This window comes from Lynx canadensis, chromosome D4 (genome assembly GCF_007474595.2).
Source record: "Lynx canadensis isolate LIC74 chromosome D4, mLynCan4.pri.v2, whole genome shotgun sequence".
Lineage (NCBI taxonomy): Eukaryota > Metazoa > Chordata > Mammalia > Carnivora > Felidae > Lynx > Lynx canadensis.
The window spans coordinates 86,716,380-86,729,501 of record NC_044315.2 but is presented as its reverse complement, the minus strand read 5'-3'; the positions used below and the strand labels follow the sequence as shown (position 1 = coordinate 86,729,501).

Here is a 13,122-nt window from a genome sequence, read left to right as displayed (position 1 = left end):
GTTCAAACGTGTGATGTAGACACAGAGGGGTGGACAGAGGCTGGTCAGGCCCCAGACACAGGCCCGGCCAAATGAGGGGTATAAGGCTGGAACCCTTGAGTCTTCTAGAATCTGGATTCCTGGCAGCATATTCATTTTCATCCTTGCCTCCCCTGGCCTTGCCCCAGGTTCTCCAGAGGTCCTCATGGTGGAGGGATGTGGGTGAGGGGCAGCACTCAGAATGTGGTCGGCATGGACACTGCCACCCAGCAGTGGGCCCATAGGGGGCTGGCAGAGGGAAAGGGACCACCTCTGGTGACACTCTGTGTCTGGCATGGTATCCAGCTGGGCAACCTTCTGCCTCACCCACTGTGCACCACCCTATTGCAATCTTCCAGCATCCACGGGCTCCTGATAAGGTAGGGGTGACAGCACCTCAGCCCTCCAACCCTCTCCAGCTCCCTGGGCCTGGGCCTCTGCCATTGGACCTGCTTCAGGTGGCTGGACATGAGTGTGAGATGTGCCCCCTCAGTGTCCTGGGAGGCAGGGGCAAGTGAGGGCAGCTGCTGGTCTGGGGCCGGGCCTGGGGTTGGAGCCAGGAGTGTTTAGTCAGAGCTGGACTCTGCTTCTGTGGCCTTCATCCCTTCCAGGGGACCACAGTTCCTGGGAGGGATGCTAATAGGAGCCTGCCTTTTGCTCTTTAGCCCCCTCAAAGGGCCCAGAAGTCAAGGAGCACAGACTTGGGACTGGGGGGCATGTGTTTATTAGCAACAAGGAGGGGTTCTGTGAATAGGGCAGCCTGGGAAGCAGCTGGTGAGCTGTGCAGTGAGAAGGGTCCCCTGGCTCTCTCACTGGTCCAGGCTGGTGGGGACAGCTGGGCGGTGCCCTGGGCAGAGATTGGCGAGAGGGGGATGGGGTGGAGAGAGCCCGAGGGCACCTGAGAGGGCGTCAAGGGAATAGAGAGGGCAGCAGTGCTGGGCAGGTGGGACAAAGGCAGACCTGGGACCCCCTCCCAGCTGCACCCTGGCTCCCATCAGCCCCCTCTGTAGCCATACTTACCGCACACTTGCTCACTTATATATGCACTCATCTGTGGGGGACAGAGTGGTCAGCATGGGCAGGGGTGTGTGTGGGATCCCTGACCTCCAGGGCCCCTGCACTGCCCCTGGGCTACCCTGGGCCTCAGCCTGGTCCAGCCACAGAAGCTCCGGGGCTCCTTTCATAGATGGTACAGAAGAGGGTTGGAAGATGGGGCAGGGGACTGGAGGAGAGGCCTGAGGACAAGCAGACCTGGGTGACACCCGTTCTCCAAAGGAGGCAGGTGAGGCCCAGCCACACTCCTGTTTGGGCACCAAGCCTTCTGCCTGTTTACCTGCTGAGTCCTGACAGACCCTCAGGCTTTGGGAGGCACCTGCCCAGGCCAGGCTGCCTGAAGACAAGGGCGCCTCCCAAGTCAGTGGTGAGCCAGTCCCAGGGCAAAGGGGGAGGTGGCCAGGCAAGGAGACTGAGGAAGCTTCGCCCCACGCCTGCAATTCTTGTGTGGGCAGGCCCGAGCTAGGGTGAGGGAGGAACACTAGGGGCCCAGAACCCTGATTGTGGCAGGGTCTTCCTGAACCTGAAGTGGCTTCTGGGCCTCCAGTGACCACAGCAGGGCTCTGCCTCCCTCCCCTCCCCCGTTCCTTAGTGAAGCAACATCAGGCCTGGACAGTCCCCATGTGCCCTTCTCCTCTCCCCAGCTGGTGATTACCGTTGGGGATTGGGAAGATGATGTGGTCATCGGTGAGGCCCAGGGCTTTGGCGAAGGTGATGAAGTTTTCCTTCAGCTCCTGGGTCAGCTCCTTGGTCCTCCCTGTGGCCAAGATGGCTGGTGAGTGGCTGGCGAAAGCTCCATGAATATTGTGGAACCCGTGAATGATGCCTCAGACCCCTCCTTCCTGAGGGGTCTGTGGAAAGACCCCTCTCCCGCCTCCCAGGGCTCAGAGTGAAGGGGACCTTGGGGGCTGGGTGTCATGGGCCTCTTCTCCCCCAGCATGAACAAGAGCCGGGTCCCAGAGGGTAAGACCCACCATAGAGGGTGACCATGAAGAACTCCTGGTTTTTGTAAGCTTTCTTGAAGAAAATCATGGCAACCTGGTTGTAGTCTGTGGCCACCACTTGTACAGTGTAACTCTGGATTCCAGGGTAACCTGCATGGTGGACAGTGAGGGATCAGCCCTCCCGGCAGAGGGAGCTATTGGTTCATCCCCTGGTACCACAGGATGGTGTCTGTGTGGAGGGGCAGTGAGGTCCTTGCCCCCGGAGACCCGCTCCACTCAGGACTCACGCTCAATGTTGCCCAGGTTGAATTGGCCTGGCTGGAAACTTGGGAGGAAAGTTGTGATCCAGTGGTCACAGCGCTGGATCCTGTGGAAGCAAGAGATGGGTGGGTAAGAGGGTGACAGCCCACCCTGCCACAGCAGGAGGCCTGCACGCCACCCCTCAGATGGGCCTGTCTCTTCCCCGCTGAGCCCATCCCTGCCTGTCCCTGCCTACTCTGCCCTGAGCCACCTGAGCTGCTCAGACTCTCCCTCTGCATCTACTGTCTTCCTTCTTCGAGGCTGTTTCCCCTTGGTGGCCTTCCCTCCATACTGTCCCCTTCACCCGCAGCATTTGTCTCCTATTTTTTTTTAAATTTTTTAAATGTTCATTAATTTTTGAGACAGAGAGAGAGAGAGAGCGAGCCTGAGTGGGAGAGGGGGGAGAGAGAGAGGGAGACACAGAATGCAAAGCAGGCTCCAGGCTGTGAGCTGTCAGCACAGAGCCCTACACGGGGCTCAAACTCAAAACTGTGAGATCATAACCTGAGACAAAGTCAGAGGCTTACCCGACTGAGCCATCCAGGGGTCTCCTATGCCCTATGCCTATCTTGTGGCTTCCCGCTATAACCTCTCCTGGGGGAATCAACAGAGGCTCCAGTCTGCTGGATGCCAAAGACTCCCTTAGCTGCTGGGCCAACCCTGACCTCTCACCTGCATCCCATCTGGTCCCCTGGGAACCCAGAGCTGATCCCCCACACCTGCCCTTCTTCTGCTCCTTCCATGACTGATGCTCTAGCCCTATCCCCAAGTGCCAGAGCCAGAAGGCCAGGGGCGCTGCGGAATCCTTGGCTCCCCTCTCTAGGTCCTAATCTGCCCCTGCTCTGGTCATCTCCCACCTATGACTGATCAGCCTCTTGGGCTGCACACCATCATTCCTCTCTCTGCTACAGCCACACCTGCTCTTTACCAGTACCTGAGGCTCCTGCCAGGGTGGCCACCCCCCCACCCTCCAGACTGCTCATCAGCTCCTGCTCAGGGCGGCCATGAGATGGCTTGCTATTTCTTGAAGAAGTGGCTCTCTCTGACTCAGTCCAGCAGCCCTGCCATAAAGGTCCCAGGTCTCCTGACGCAAGTTGGTTTCTCAAGGCCCAGCCCACAGACCACCTCCCTTGAAGCCCTGGACAAAGCTCAAGGTGGGATTCCAGGCTGGATCCACCAACCCTCCTCCCATTCTAGGACACCCCGAGCTCTCTTTTTCTTGTCATTGATGACCGCTTTTGTCCAACCCCAGTATTGTTTTGTGTCTGTGCTGAAATGACCAAGAAATGTTGATTTAGTAAATGAAAGAAGGAATAAATATAGGGATCCAGTACCCAGTGGTAGGATGAATTATCATCTTTCAGCTATGGCCAGCCCTCAGCTATGACATCAGTCTGCCTCTTAGACACCCACGGCAGCCCTCTGCCCCCCCCCCCCCCCATGTTCCCCTAGGAGGTGATGGATCTCACCAGGGCAGGACAAAGGTGACATTGTAGCTGTTGTCTTCGTTCAGCTCATAGGTGATGGTGTACATCTTCAATTGGCTGTGTTTTTCTTTATGAATTTCCTTCCCTGCCAGTCCCAAGATGTACCATTTCCCCTGGAACTACAATAGGGGCTGATGATAGGCAGAGCCAGGAGCAGCCCCAGGGGGCCCTCCTGCTCCATTCCTGCAGGCACCTCTAGGCAGCCTGGGCCTCAACCAGAAGCCCCTCTAACTAGGCTGCTGGGACCCAGCTGGCCACACAGGCTGGGCTGATGAGCCTGGCAGGAGCTGGAGACCATCAGGCCAGGGGGGAGCCCTTAGTGTGTCAGGGACAGGGTGACACTTGGCAAGTGGCCAGCTGGCTTCCCTGAGCCTCAGTTTCCTCATCATGTAGAGGGCCTGAAGATGTTCCCACCTTGCAAGGACTGCAGGGATTATGGAAGAGAGTGTAGACCAGGGGAGTCTGCTCAGCTGACCCTCTTGTCAGCAAGGTTGGGTGGGGATGGGAGCATGGGGTGTGCCTTCCATCAGGGCACCCGAGAGCAGATGGAGCTAAAGCCTGAGCCCATCCTGCCTCTCCTCCCCTCTGTTTACACTCTTCCCAGGGCCTCCCTGCACCTAGCCCTCCCAGGCCCCTTACCAGCTCATTTTGGAAGTCAGGTTGCAGAGGGACCCTGTGCAGAGGCGGGGTTGGGATCAGGTTTGGGGTGGAATCCTGGGCCTGGGTCTGCAGGGCCCCTAGCAGGACAAGGCTCAGCCACAGGAGACCTAGGGCCATGACTTCAGGGCTGAGGAAGCTGGCACCACTCCAGATATTCCCTGAAAGAGGAGATGAATGAAGAGCCTTCTGGGGGATGCTATTTATGGTCTCTGTGGCCAATGGCTCACCCCAGGGTGGAGCGACTTATCCTTTGCCAAATCCTGGAAGGGTGAGACAATTGCCAGCAACTCATGCTGAAGATCATGGCAAGCTCTCTGCTCTTTCCTCCAGGTCAGGATTATGCAAGATGAGGGGCCGTAAGGTCTGGGAGGTGAGAGGGTGCATTCCCCATATCTCCACATCTCTGGCGGGGACTCTCTTCACAGTCTCTTCCCCCTGGTTATCACTGTGTGTGGTCATGGGTCTCTGATCTGGACCAGCTGTCATCTCTGACCTCTAGAAGCCTCTCAGCTGGGGCCTAGGTGCCTGGTGGATTAAGTGTGGTGGGGCCCCCTTCCTGCACCTGATGAAAACAGAGAATGCCTCGCATCAACAGAGCCCATGCTGCTTGTGGTTCTCCAAAGGGAAGGGAAGGGAAGGGTAGGGAATGGGAGATAGTTGAAAGAGGACATTCCTGGTAGGGAAGGACAGAGTGTGCCCTGTGCTGCTCATGGAGCCCAGATCCTGGCCCTCCCAGGTACCCACCCCAGGCCCTGGCACCCTTCCCCTCCCCTCCCCAGAGAAGGCCTGCTGGGGAGTGCTCCTGATGAGGGAGCATAAGGCAAGCTGAGGGCAGAGAACATGCTAACATGCTCCCCGAGCCAGAGGTGGGATCTGTGTGACATTCCTCAGGCACTCCTGGCTGCCCAAGAACAAAGGAAAGGAAAGAAAACAAAGAGTTAAGTGATAGAAATCACAGTCCTCCATCAGTTTACCTATATCCTAGAAAATTAGGAGGAAAAGGTGATCTTATCAATAGCCTAATCTCTAGCATCCTATACTCAGTTTCCTGGAGCCCAAATATCACCTACCTCCCTAGTGATATGGGGAACAAAGGCAAGAAGGAAAAGTCAGATGGCATTAAATTTCATTATGACCTGCAGCCCATTGACAAATACTTGAAGTGCATATTGAGTATAACATTTCTCCAGGAATTCCCTATAGTCTGAATGTTAATGCTTTGCTAGAGGAGAAAACAACCTTAGCTTGACAACAGCTAGACCTCCAGTAATGTGGGAGTCTACTTGAGCATATAAAAAATCCCTTTAGAAAATTCCTCTTGACTTTATCTCCCCCAACCCCATGGTATATAACCAGTCACTCTTCACAACCCCAGTGCAGCTCTTTCTGCCCAAAAGTCCTGTCCCTGTGAATTAACAAAATCATCTTTTTTGCACCAAAGATGTCTCTAGAATTCATTCTTGGTTGTGAGCTCTGAACCCCACCATTCCAAAGCCCCATCATTCCCGTCTTGAGTCAGCCCCTCCCCCTCATCCATGCCCCATTGGCAGGGTGGGCCCAGACCTCAGATGGCCCCTCAGGAACTTGGCCCCTCCTGTGGGCCCAGTGGTCAGAAACCCGAAGCTGGGCATGCCAGCCACAAATGAGACAGCTTGACATAGCAGAGCTCTGAGGCTACGGTCTCAGCTTCATCCTGGTGGGGGACAATGGGGGACATGCATCCTCACTGTGTGAAAAGGGGTCAGGGGCTAGGGCCCAAGGGGGGCTCTCTACCCTGCTGCTTTGTACACTGAGTAATTTGGGTCACAGTGAATGCAAGGACTCAGCCTCATTCTTGAGAGATCACAGATACCATCTGCTCTCTCTGGCCAGTCTTGGGGTGTGGAGTCCAGGGGCCTAGGCCTGGGCCCCCAGAAGTGTTCCTGCCATGGCTGATCCCAGCTTTGTCCTGGAGGGAAGTAGTTTCTTCATGAGGCTTGGCTGTCCGTGGGAGGCAGTGATGGGTCTCCGCCCTCTGGTAGTGTCTCCTAGATGTCACCACATGGGCCAGGGCTGACAGAATGCCTGACCTGAGGCTGTCCTGAGGCCTCACTGGCTGCAGATGAGACTCCTGGAGACCTCACGGGCTTTCCACCTGCTACAGGGGAACCAGCTCCCCTAGCCTGGGCTTTGGGTGGTGGGCCCTGAAAGAGAGACTCTGGGTGAAGAGGGAGCATAAGGCAAGCTGAAGGCAATGTACAAGCTAGAACCTCCCCCCTCCCCACAAAAAGGTGGGATACGTGTGATATTCCTCTGGCTGCCCAAGAACAAAGGAAAGGAAAGAAAATAAATGGTTAATGATAGTGATCACAGTCACGCAGGACATGAGTCTCCATCAGTTTACAAATATCTTAGTAAATTATAAGAAAAAGGCAATCTTATCAATAGTCTAGTCTCCAGAAGCCTATAGACTCAGTTTCCTGGAGCCCCTATTAAGACCCTAACCTCCATGGTGATGTGGGGAAGAAAGGCAAGAAAGAAATGGCAGATAAAATTAAATTTCTGATACCCTGCAGACCAGTGACAAATCCTTGAGGCAAATACCAAGTACAACAATGTCTCCAGGAACCCCTACCATTCCTAATATTAATGCCTTACTAGAGGTAAAACAACCTTTGACAATAGCAAGGCCTCAGGTAGATTAGGAGTCCTCTTTAGCATATCAAAGTCCTTCTGGAGGCCTCCCTTCCTTTTGACTTTACTTCCCCAAACTTCCTAGTATATAACCAGTCACTCTTCACAACACCAATGCAACTCTTTCTGCCCACAGGTCCTGTCCCCGCGATTTAATGAAATCACTTATTTTGCATCAAAGATGTCTTCAAGAATTCTTTCTTGGCTGTCAGCTCTATAATATGCGCCCCCCCCCCCCCCCCCGCCCAGCCTCATCATTTGGCGCCTATATGGGGTTGTGAGTCTTTTCATCTGGACTCTGAGCTTCAGTGCAAATGTGGTGAGTGTTTCTCTTTTCTTCCTTTACTCATATTTCAGAGGCTTTTCAAGGAGTCTGGTCTTATTAGAACACTTTCCTGTCTATTGCTCAGGCTGTACTCCTGTAGCCCGTGGCTACTCTATGGGGAGGAGAAAGCCTGCCTTTTGGCTGGAAGTGAGTCCCCAGTCAGGAATGGTAAAAATACCCAGAAACTTGTGCCCTCTCTTTCTTCCTGTCCTTATATATTGTTGTCTGTCGTGGGCATGGAACAGACATCTGTATGACTAGCATGGATTCCAATCTTTAGAATATGGCAGAAGTTTCCTCCTCATTGGTCTAACGTGATCCCCTTCACATCCGTGGTCCAGTCACTTATGGCTGCGGGACCTCTTCTGTTGCTGGTGAAACCAGTACCTGATTGAATTAAAATGTTCCCCAGCTGGGAACCATTTCCTAGGAAGTTGGAATATAAAGACTATATGGGTTGGAATGTCACTTGGATCATGATGGGTTTCTGTCTTCACTGTTTTGGGTCAATGTCTTCTGCTAACTACTACTTAAATTACAAAATTGGGCAATTCCCGCTTGTAAAACTTTCCCAGTATTTTCCATGGGTTAAACATGGTGTTTTCTTCAGCCTTCTCAGCAAGGCAAAGTAGGTCCATCTGCCTGCACCTATTTGTAGCCTAGGATACCATGGGAAATAGGAGGGATGCTGGCATCCCTCCCACAGAGGCCCTTAGGGGCTGGTTGGTGATCATAGCAATTTTGTTTGAAGTTCGCCTCGGGTCACTTTGACACCTCAGGGACCTCTGATATATCCTGCGTGTGGGACACCACCTGGGAGTTGGGGGGGATTTTCATGGTAATGGACTTTTTCTACTTTTCTCTCTCTAGGAGGAGGATGGGACCTTCTTCTCAGTCCCCAAGGACTCTCCCTTGGGATGCCTCTTCAACCTGCTAGAAACAATTTGGATTGCAAAATTTAGGAAAGAGGTGATGTCATGTAACACTGCGTGGCCTTAGTAAGTTCTAGCAGTTAGATCTCTTCTGCAGGAAACAGGGTCTATGGATGGAGGCACCCTAGGTCCAGGCCTTCACAACTCTAAGTGAGGACCTGGGCCAAAAGGCCTGTTGCAGAATGTATTTGCTCTAATGTGTTTGGCTAGTAAACTCCCTCCTGACATAGCGGATGTCCTAACAGGGCTCCTCCTGATGGAACACAGTTGCTAGAGGAAACATAGGCCATCCCTGACAAAGGGGATGCTGACTCTTTCTCTCTGTTCCTCCTCCTAATAGATGTGGGGACCTCTCCCTCATTCATTTCCCGTGTTAATGGCTTTAATTGGAGCCAACTATGGGTAGTCTACCTTGGCACATAGACTTTAAAGAATATTCCCAAACTCCATTTGCTTCAGGGAAATTCCCTGTCTTCTCTAGCCTGACATAGACTCCTTATTTCCACTTTGGTGGAAAACAAACAAACATGGAGTCTCCCCTTTCCCGGTGACAAGGTTTAGAACCAGGAATCCTCTCTGCCTTCTGGCACTTCCATTCTTCTGCCTGCTTCTCCCCCTCCTCCTGTTTCTGCATCATCTTCCATGCAACCTACATAACTAGCTTCTATACCATCCTCCACCCTCGATGTCAAGGAGTGATGAGCACCCCCTTGAATCGCCCATTTCAGATTCCCCCATTGGTGTCCCAGGTAAAAGTTGACAATGGGGAACAAATTGATCATCCTTTAAGTGAATGCAGGTGGAACGTGTTTGGTGTTTAAGCTTATTTAAGTTTGTTGGTTTAACTATGACAGACATGTATTTGGAGTTTTCAGCATTAAATATGAAACTTTTATTCTATCAAGGTTTCCTAAAGGTCAAAGAAGCTCATGTTGTCTCTGTTGCAATTTGTTAGCAAAAAGATGACTTAAAAAATGGTTAATTTTGTGTACCTCAAAGTTTTCACAGAGAGTTCTTAAGGTAGCTTTCAAAGTATTTCACAATCTGAAACTTGGATAAATGGGGTTGAATTTATTGCATATCTAGGTCTTTTCCAAATAGATTGATTACTGAAGCATTGATTACTGAATATAGGTTTGTGCTTTTGACTCCTTATTGCAGAGAAACTAAGAAAATCTGGGTCTATTGGAAAACATGGTATGTGATTCATTGATTCATGATTTTGCCATCTAAAGAATTCTGGTGTAACAGTTTATGATTGGTTACTAAGTTTTTATTAGAGACTAAGTTTTCTAAGAGTTAAAATTCTGCTAAGCGTACTTAAAATGGATGGAAATAAGGAAAGCAACTCTGTATGTAGGAAAGTGGGAGATATGTAAGAAAGATAAAGAATGGAAATACATTTTTCATTGTTGAGGGTACAAGAAAGTAATTTTGTCTCAAATGAGACTGGTTGTTTCAAGAAGAATAGTTTGGGCCAAAATTTGAAGGCAAAGGAAAGTTGTAGAAGGTTCATGAAAAGAATCTTTGGAAAGGATTTTCTTTTAATTTTTTTTAAATTTTATTTTATTTTTGAGACAGAGAGAGACAGAGCATGAGCAGGGGAGGGGCAGAGAGAGAGCGAGACACAGAATCCGAAGCAGGCTCCAGGCTCTGAGCTGTCAGCACAGAGCCTGACGCGGGGCTCAGACTCACGAACTACGAGATCATGACCTGAGCCGAAGTCGGATGCTGAACGGACTGAGCCACCCAGGCGCCCCTGGAGAGGAATTTTATGCGTGGTCAGGATGGACTAAGGTTGAGATGAATGGATTTTATTTTTTTACTTATTAAAAAAAATTTTTAATGTTTATTTATATTTGAGAGAGAAAGCACAAGCAGGGGAGTGGCAGAGAGAGAGGGAGACACAGAATCCAAAACAGGCTCCAGGCTCTGAGCTATCAGCACAGAGCCTGATACGGGGCTCAAACTCACAAACTGTAAGATCATGGCCTGAGCTGAAGTTGGACGCTTAACCAACTGAGCCACCCAGCTGCCCAGAGATGAATGGATTTTAAAAGTACATGGGCCTAAGGTTGATATGCTGCTTTTCTCTGTTTTCAAAAGACAAAGTTTTCTGGCATTGTTGATCTGCTCTTGATAAGAAAATGTAAACAAATGTTTTTTTCTCTTTGTCTACTGGGAAGATGAAAGCTTTAGGTTTCCTCTTGATCGAGTCTTTGATTACTTAAGGTTAAAACTTCTCAATGGTAAAGGAGCTAGGTTTTGCTAACAACTATACAGTGCTACATATTTGCCTTTGGAATCTCTTATTGCCATCTTGGTTAAATAAATAAAGTTTTAAAATTTGTAATGATCTATAATCCTATTTAGAATGTGCTGTATAACTTTCTAAGGTTTTAACAAACTTTCCCAAGATTTTGACCAATTAGACCTTTTTATTTGGTATGCTAAGTTACATGGAAAAGCACTGTCAAATAATGGTAAACCTTAGTTGTATTGCATGGCTAAATGCTGTAACTGCTCAAATATATATACAATTCCTAAAGTTTTAATGTTTTGGTTTATACCAAAGGTCCTCCCTTGATATTCTGATTATTGAAGTGTTATGGGTTACAAAAATAACTGTTTCCTTGGCAATCGCATCATCGTGAACTCTCATCAGGTCTTTAACAATGTCCATTTCTGAGATCTTGTCATTTTTAATTGTTCTTGTTCTCCCACAAAACGTATTTCATCTTCAAGGAGATTCATAAAAAGGACTTTTAGGAGAAATACAGGTATTCGACATCTTTTTTTTTTTTTTTCTCAACGTTTATTTATTTTTGGGACAGAGAGAGACAGAGCATGAACGGGGGAGGGGCAGAGAGAGAGGGAGACACAGAATCGGAAAGAGGCTCCAGGCCCTGAGCCATCAGCCCAGAGCCTGACGCGGGGCTCAAACTCACGGACCGCGAGATCGTGATCTGGCTGAAGTCGGACGCTTAACCGACTCCGCCACCCAGGCGCCCTATCGACATCTTTAAGATTAAGCTAAAACGGGAAAGAATTTCCAGAACTAAAAAGCTTCGTTCAAACTGAACAAGCATTAGGAACATGGCACTAAATAAACTGAGGAAGATTATAGTTTTTGTGACTCTTGTTTGAAATATTGCTGGTTCTGTGATGTTTCCTCTTCCAGATCAAGGGAATTTTCTCTTAAGATATCTATAATGTACAGAGATGTCATGAAGTTTTCATTTGTAAACTGAAACATTTAACCTTTCTCTCTCCCTAAACCCTCTGAAACTCAACCACTCTCAGTGAGTCTTCTTTCTTTCATGGCAATTACAGATATTTGCATAAGTACAGTAAGATTCTTCTTGTAACAGGACACCTTTGGAAATACTGGTTGTTTTGCCAGGGCTTTGACTGGAATGTCCTATTTGAGAGAAATGCATAGACCCTGATATGACCAAATGGCTTTAGGGAACTAAGGTTGACTTTATGAAACACGGAGCCATAAAACCCCTTGAAAACGTTGGTCAGGGGCGCCTGGGTGGCTCAGTCAGTTGGGCGTCCGACTTGGGCTCAGGTCATGATCTCGCGGTCCGTGAGTTTGAGCCCCGCGTCGGGCTCTGTGCTGACAGCTCAGAGCCTGGAGCCTGTTTCGGATTCTGTGTCTCCCTCTCTCTCTGACCTTCCCCCATTCATGCTCTGTCTCTCTCTGTCTCAAAAATGAATAAACGTTAACAAAAAATTAAAAAAAAAAAGAAAAGAAAACGTTGGTCAGATACCTTGCTCAGAGAATTCCCAGCAGCTTTACTGCGTGAGTAAAGAATATCACTTCTGGGCAGGTGCAGGGAACTCAGGATATCTTGGGGACCTTGTGGAGAGAAATTTGCCCAAATCTACAAGTATTGCAGGTCTGTGTGATGCAAATACTTGGCTTGGCTTCTGGTCTGGAGAGGCCAATCAGTTCAGTCTCCAGTTCAACCTGGAGATTCCTTATAACAGGTTCCAGCAAAGCAAACTTTAAAAGATCCTTAGGATCAATCACTATTCTAGCTGAGCTTATGTAAATCACTAGGCCAAGTTTGTTAAAACTGGACTTAATTTGCAAACGAATTAGTCTTGATTTGGCCATCTCTGGAAATGAGGGTTTTTAGACAGAAAAACTATGTTTCTATAACGCAGCTCTCTGGACGTTAAATTCTAGTTCTGATTGTCTTTAGATGTTTGCTGTTTGTCTAAACTAGACACCTTGAGGTAAACTTCAGAAAAATTGTCACAATATTTCATGTATAGAAAAATATTCTGCTTGTTATTCAGTGGAGATAATAATAAATCCCTGTGAGCATAGTTAAAAAGCTGGAAAATGGGATGGATTCCCCCAACAATTGTATGCACAGACTTTTCTCACTATAGACCTATGAGTAGATAAAGACTATAGTGCTTTACTATTCACTGGAGGCCAGGTTAATTCCTAAATCTCTAAATATGCCAACCATATCCTCCCTCCACCTGATCTGACAGTTACTAGAAATCCACCCCATATAAACCCAAAAGACCTGGTTTATTTAAAGGATGGAAAGTCTAATACAACAGGGGATTTAACTCCAAAATGGAAGGGTTCCTACTGGGTCTATTATGTACTCCCACTGCAATAAAGTTAGAGGGGCACACTTTGTGGGCTCCTGTATCTAAAATAAAACCTGTACCCCCCTCACAGGAATTCAACGAGCAAACTA

At 49.2% G+C, this 13,122-nt stretch overlaps 1 protein-coding gene across 1 annotated transcript; it reads right to left on the bottom strand.

The window, feature by feature from the left end:
* Nucleotides 1-1,049: 1,049 nt before the first annotated feature.
* LOC115499288 (neutrophil gelatinase-associated lipocalin-like) lies at nucleotides 1,050-4,605 on the bottom strand. The gene is made up of 6 exons (XM_030293084.1): nucleotides 4,442-4,605; nucleotides 3,785-3,921; nucleotides 2,303-2,382; nucleotides 2,046-2,165; nucleotides 1,727-1,828; nucleotides 1,050-1,069 (listed from the first exon to the last, which is right to left on the bottom strand). The coding sequence occupies exons 1-6, from the start codon at nucleotides 4,577-4,579 to the stop codon at nucleotides 1,050-1,052; spliced, it is 597 nt and encodes a 198-aa protein (XP_030148944.1). The 5' UTR covers nucleotides 4,580-4,605.
* Nucleotides 4,606-13,122: the final 8,517 nt, after the last annotated feature.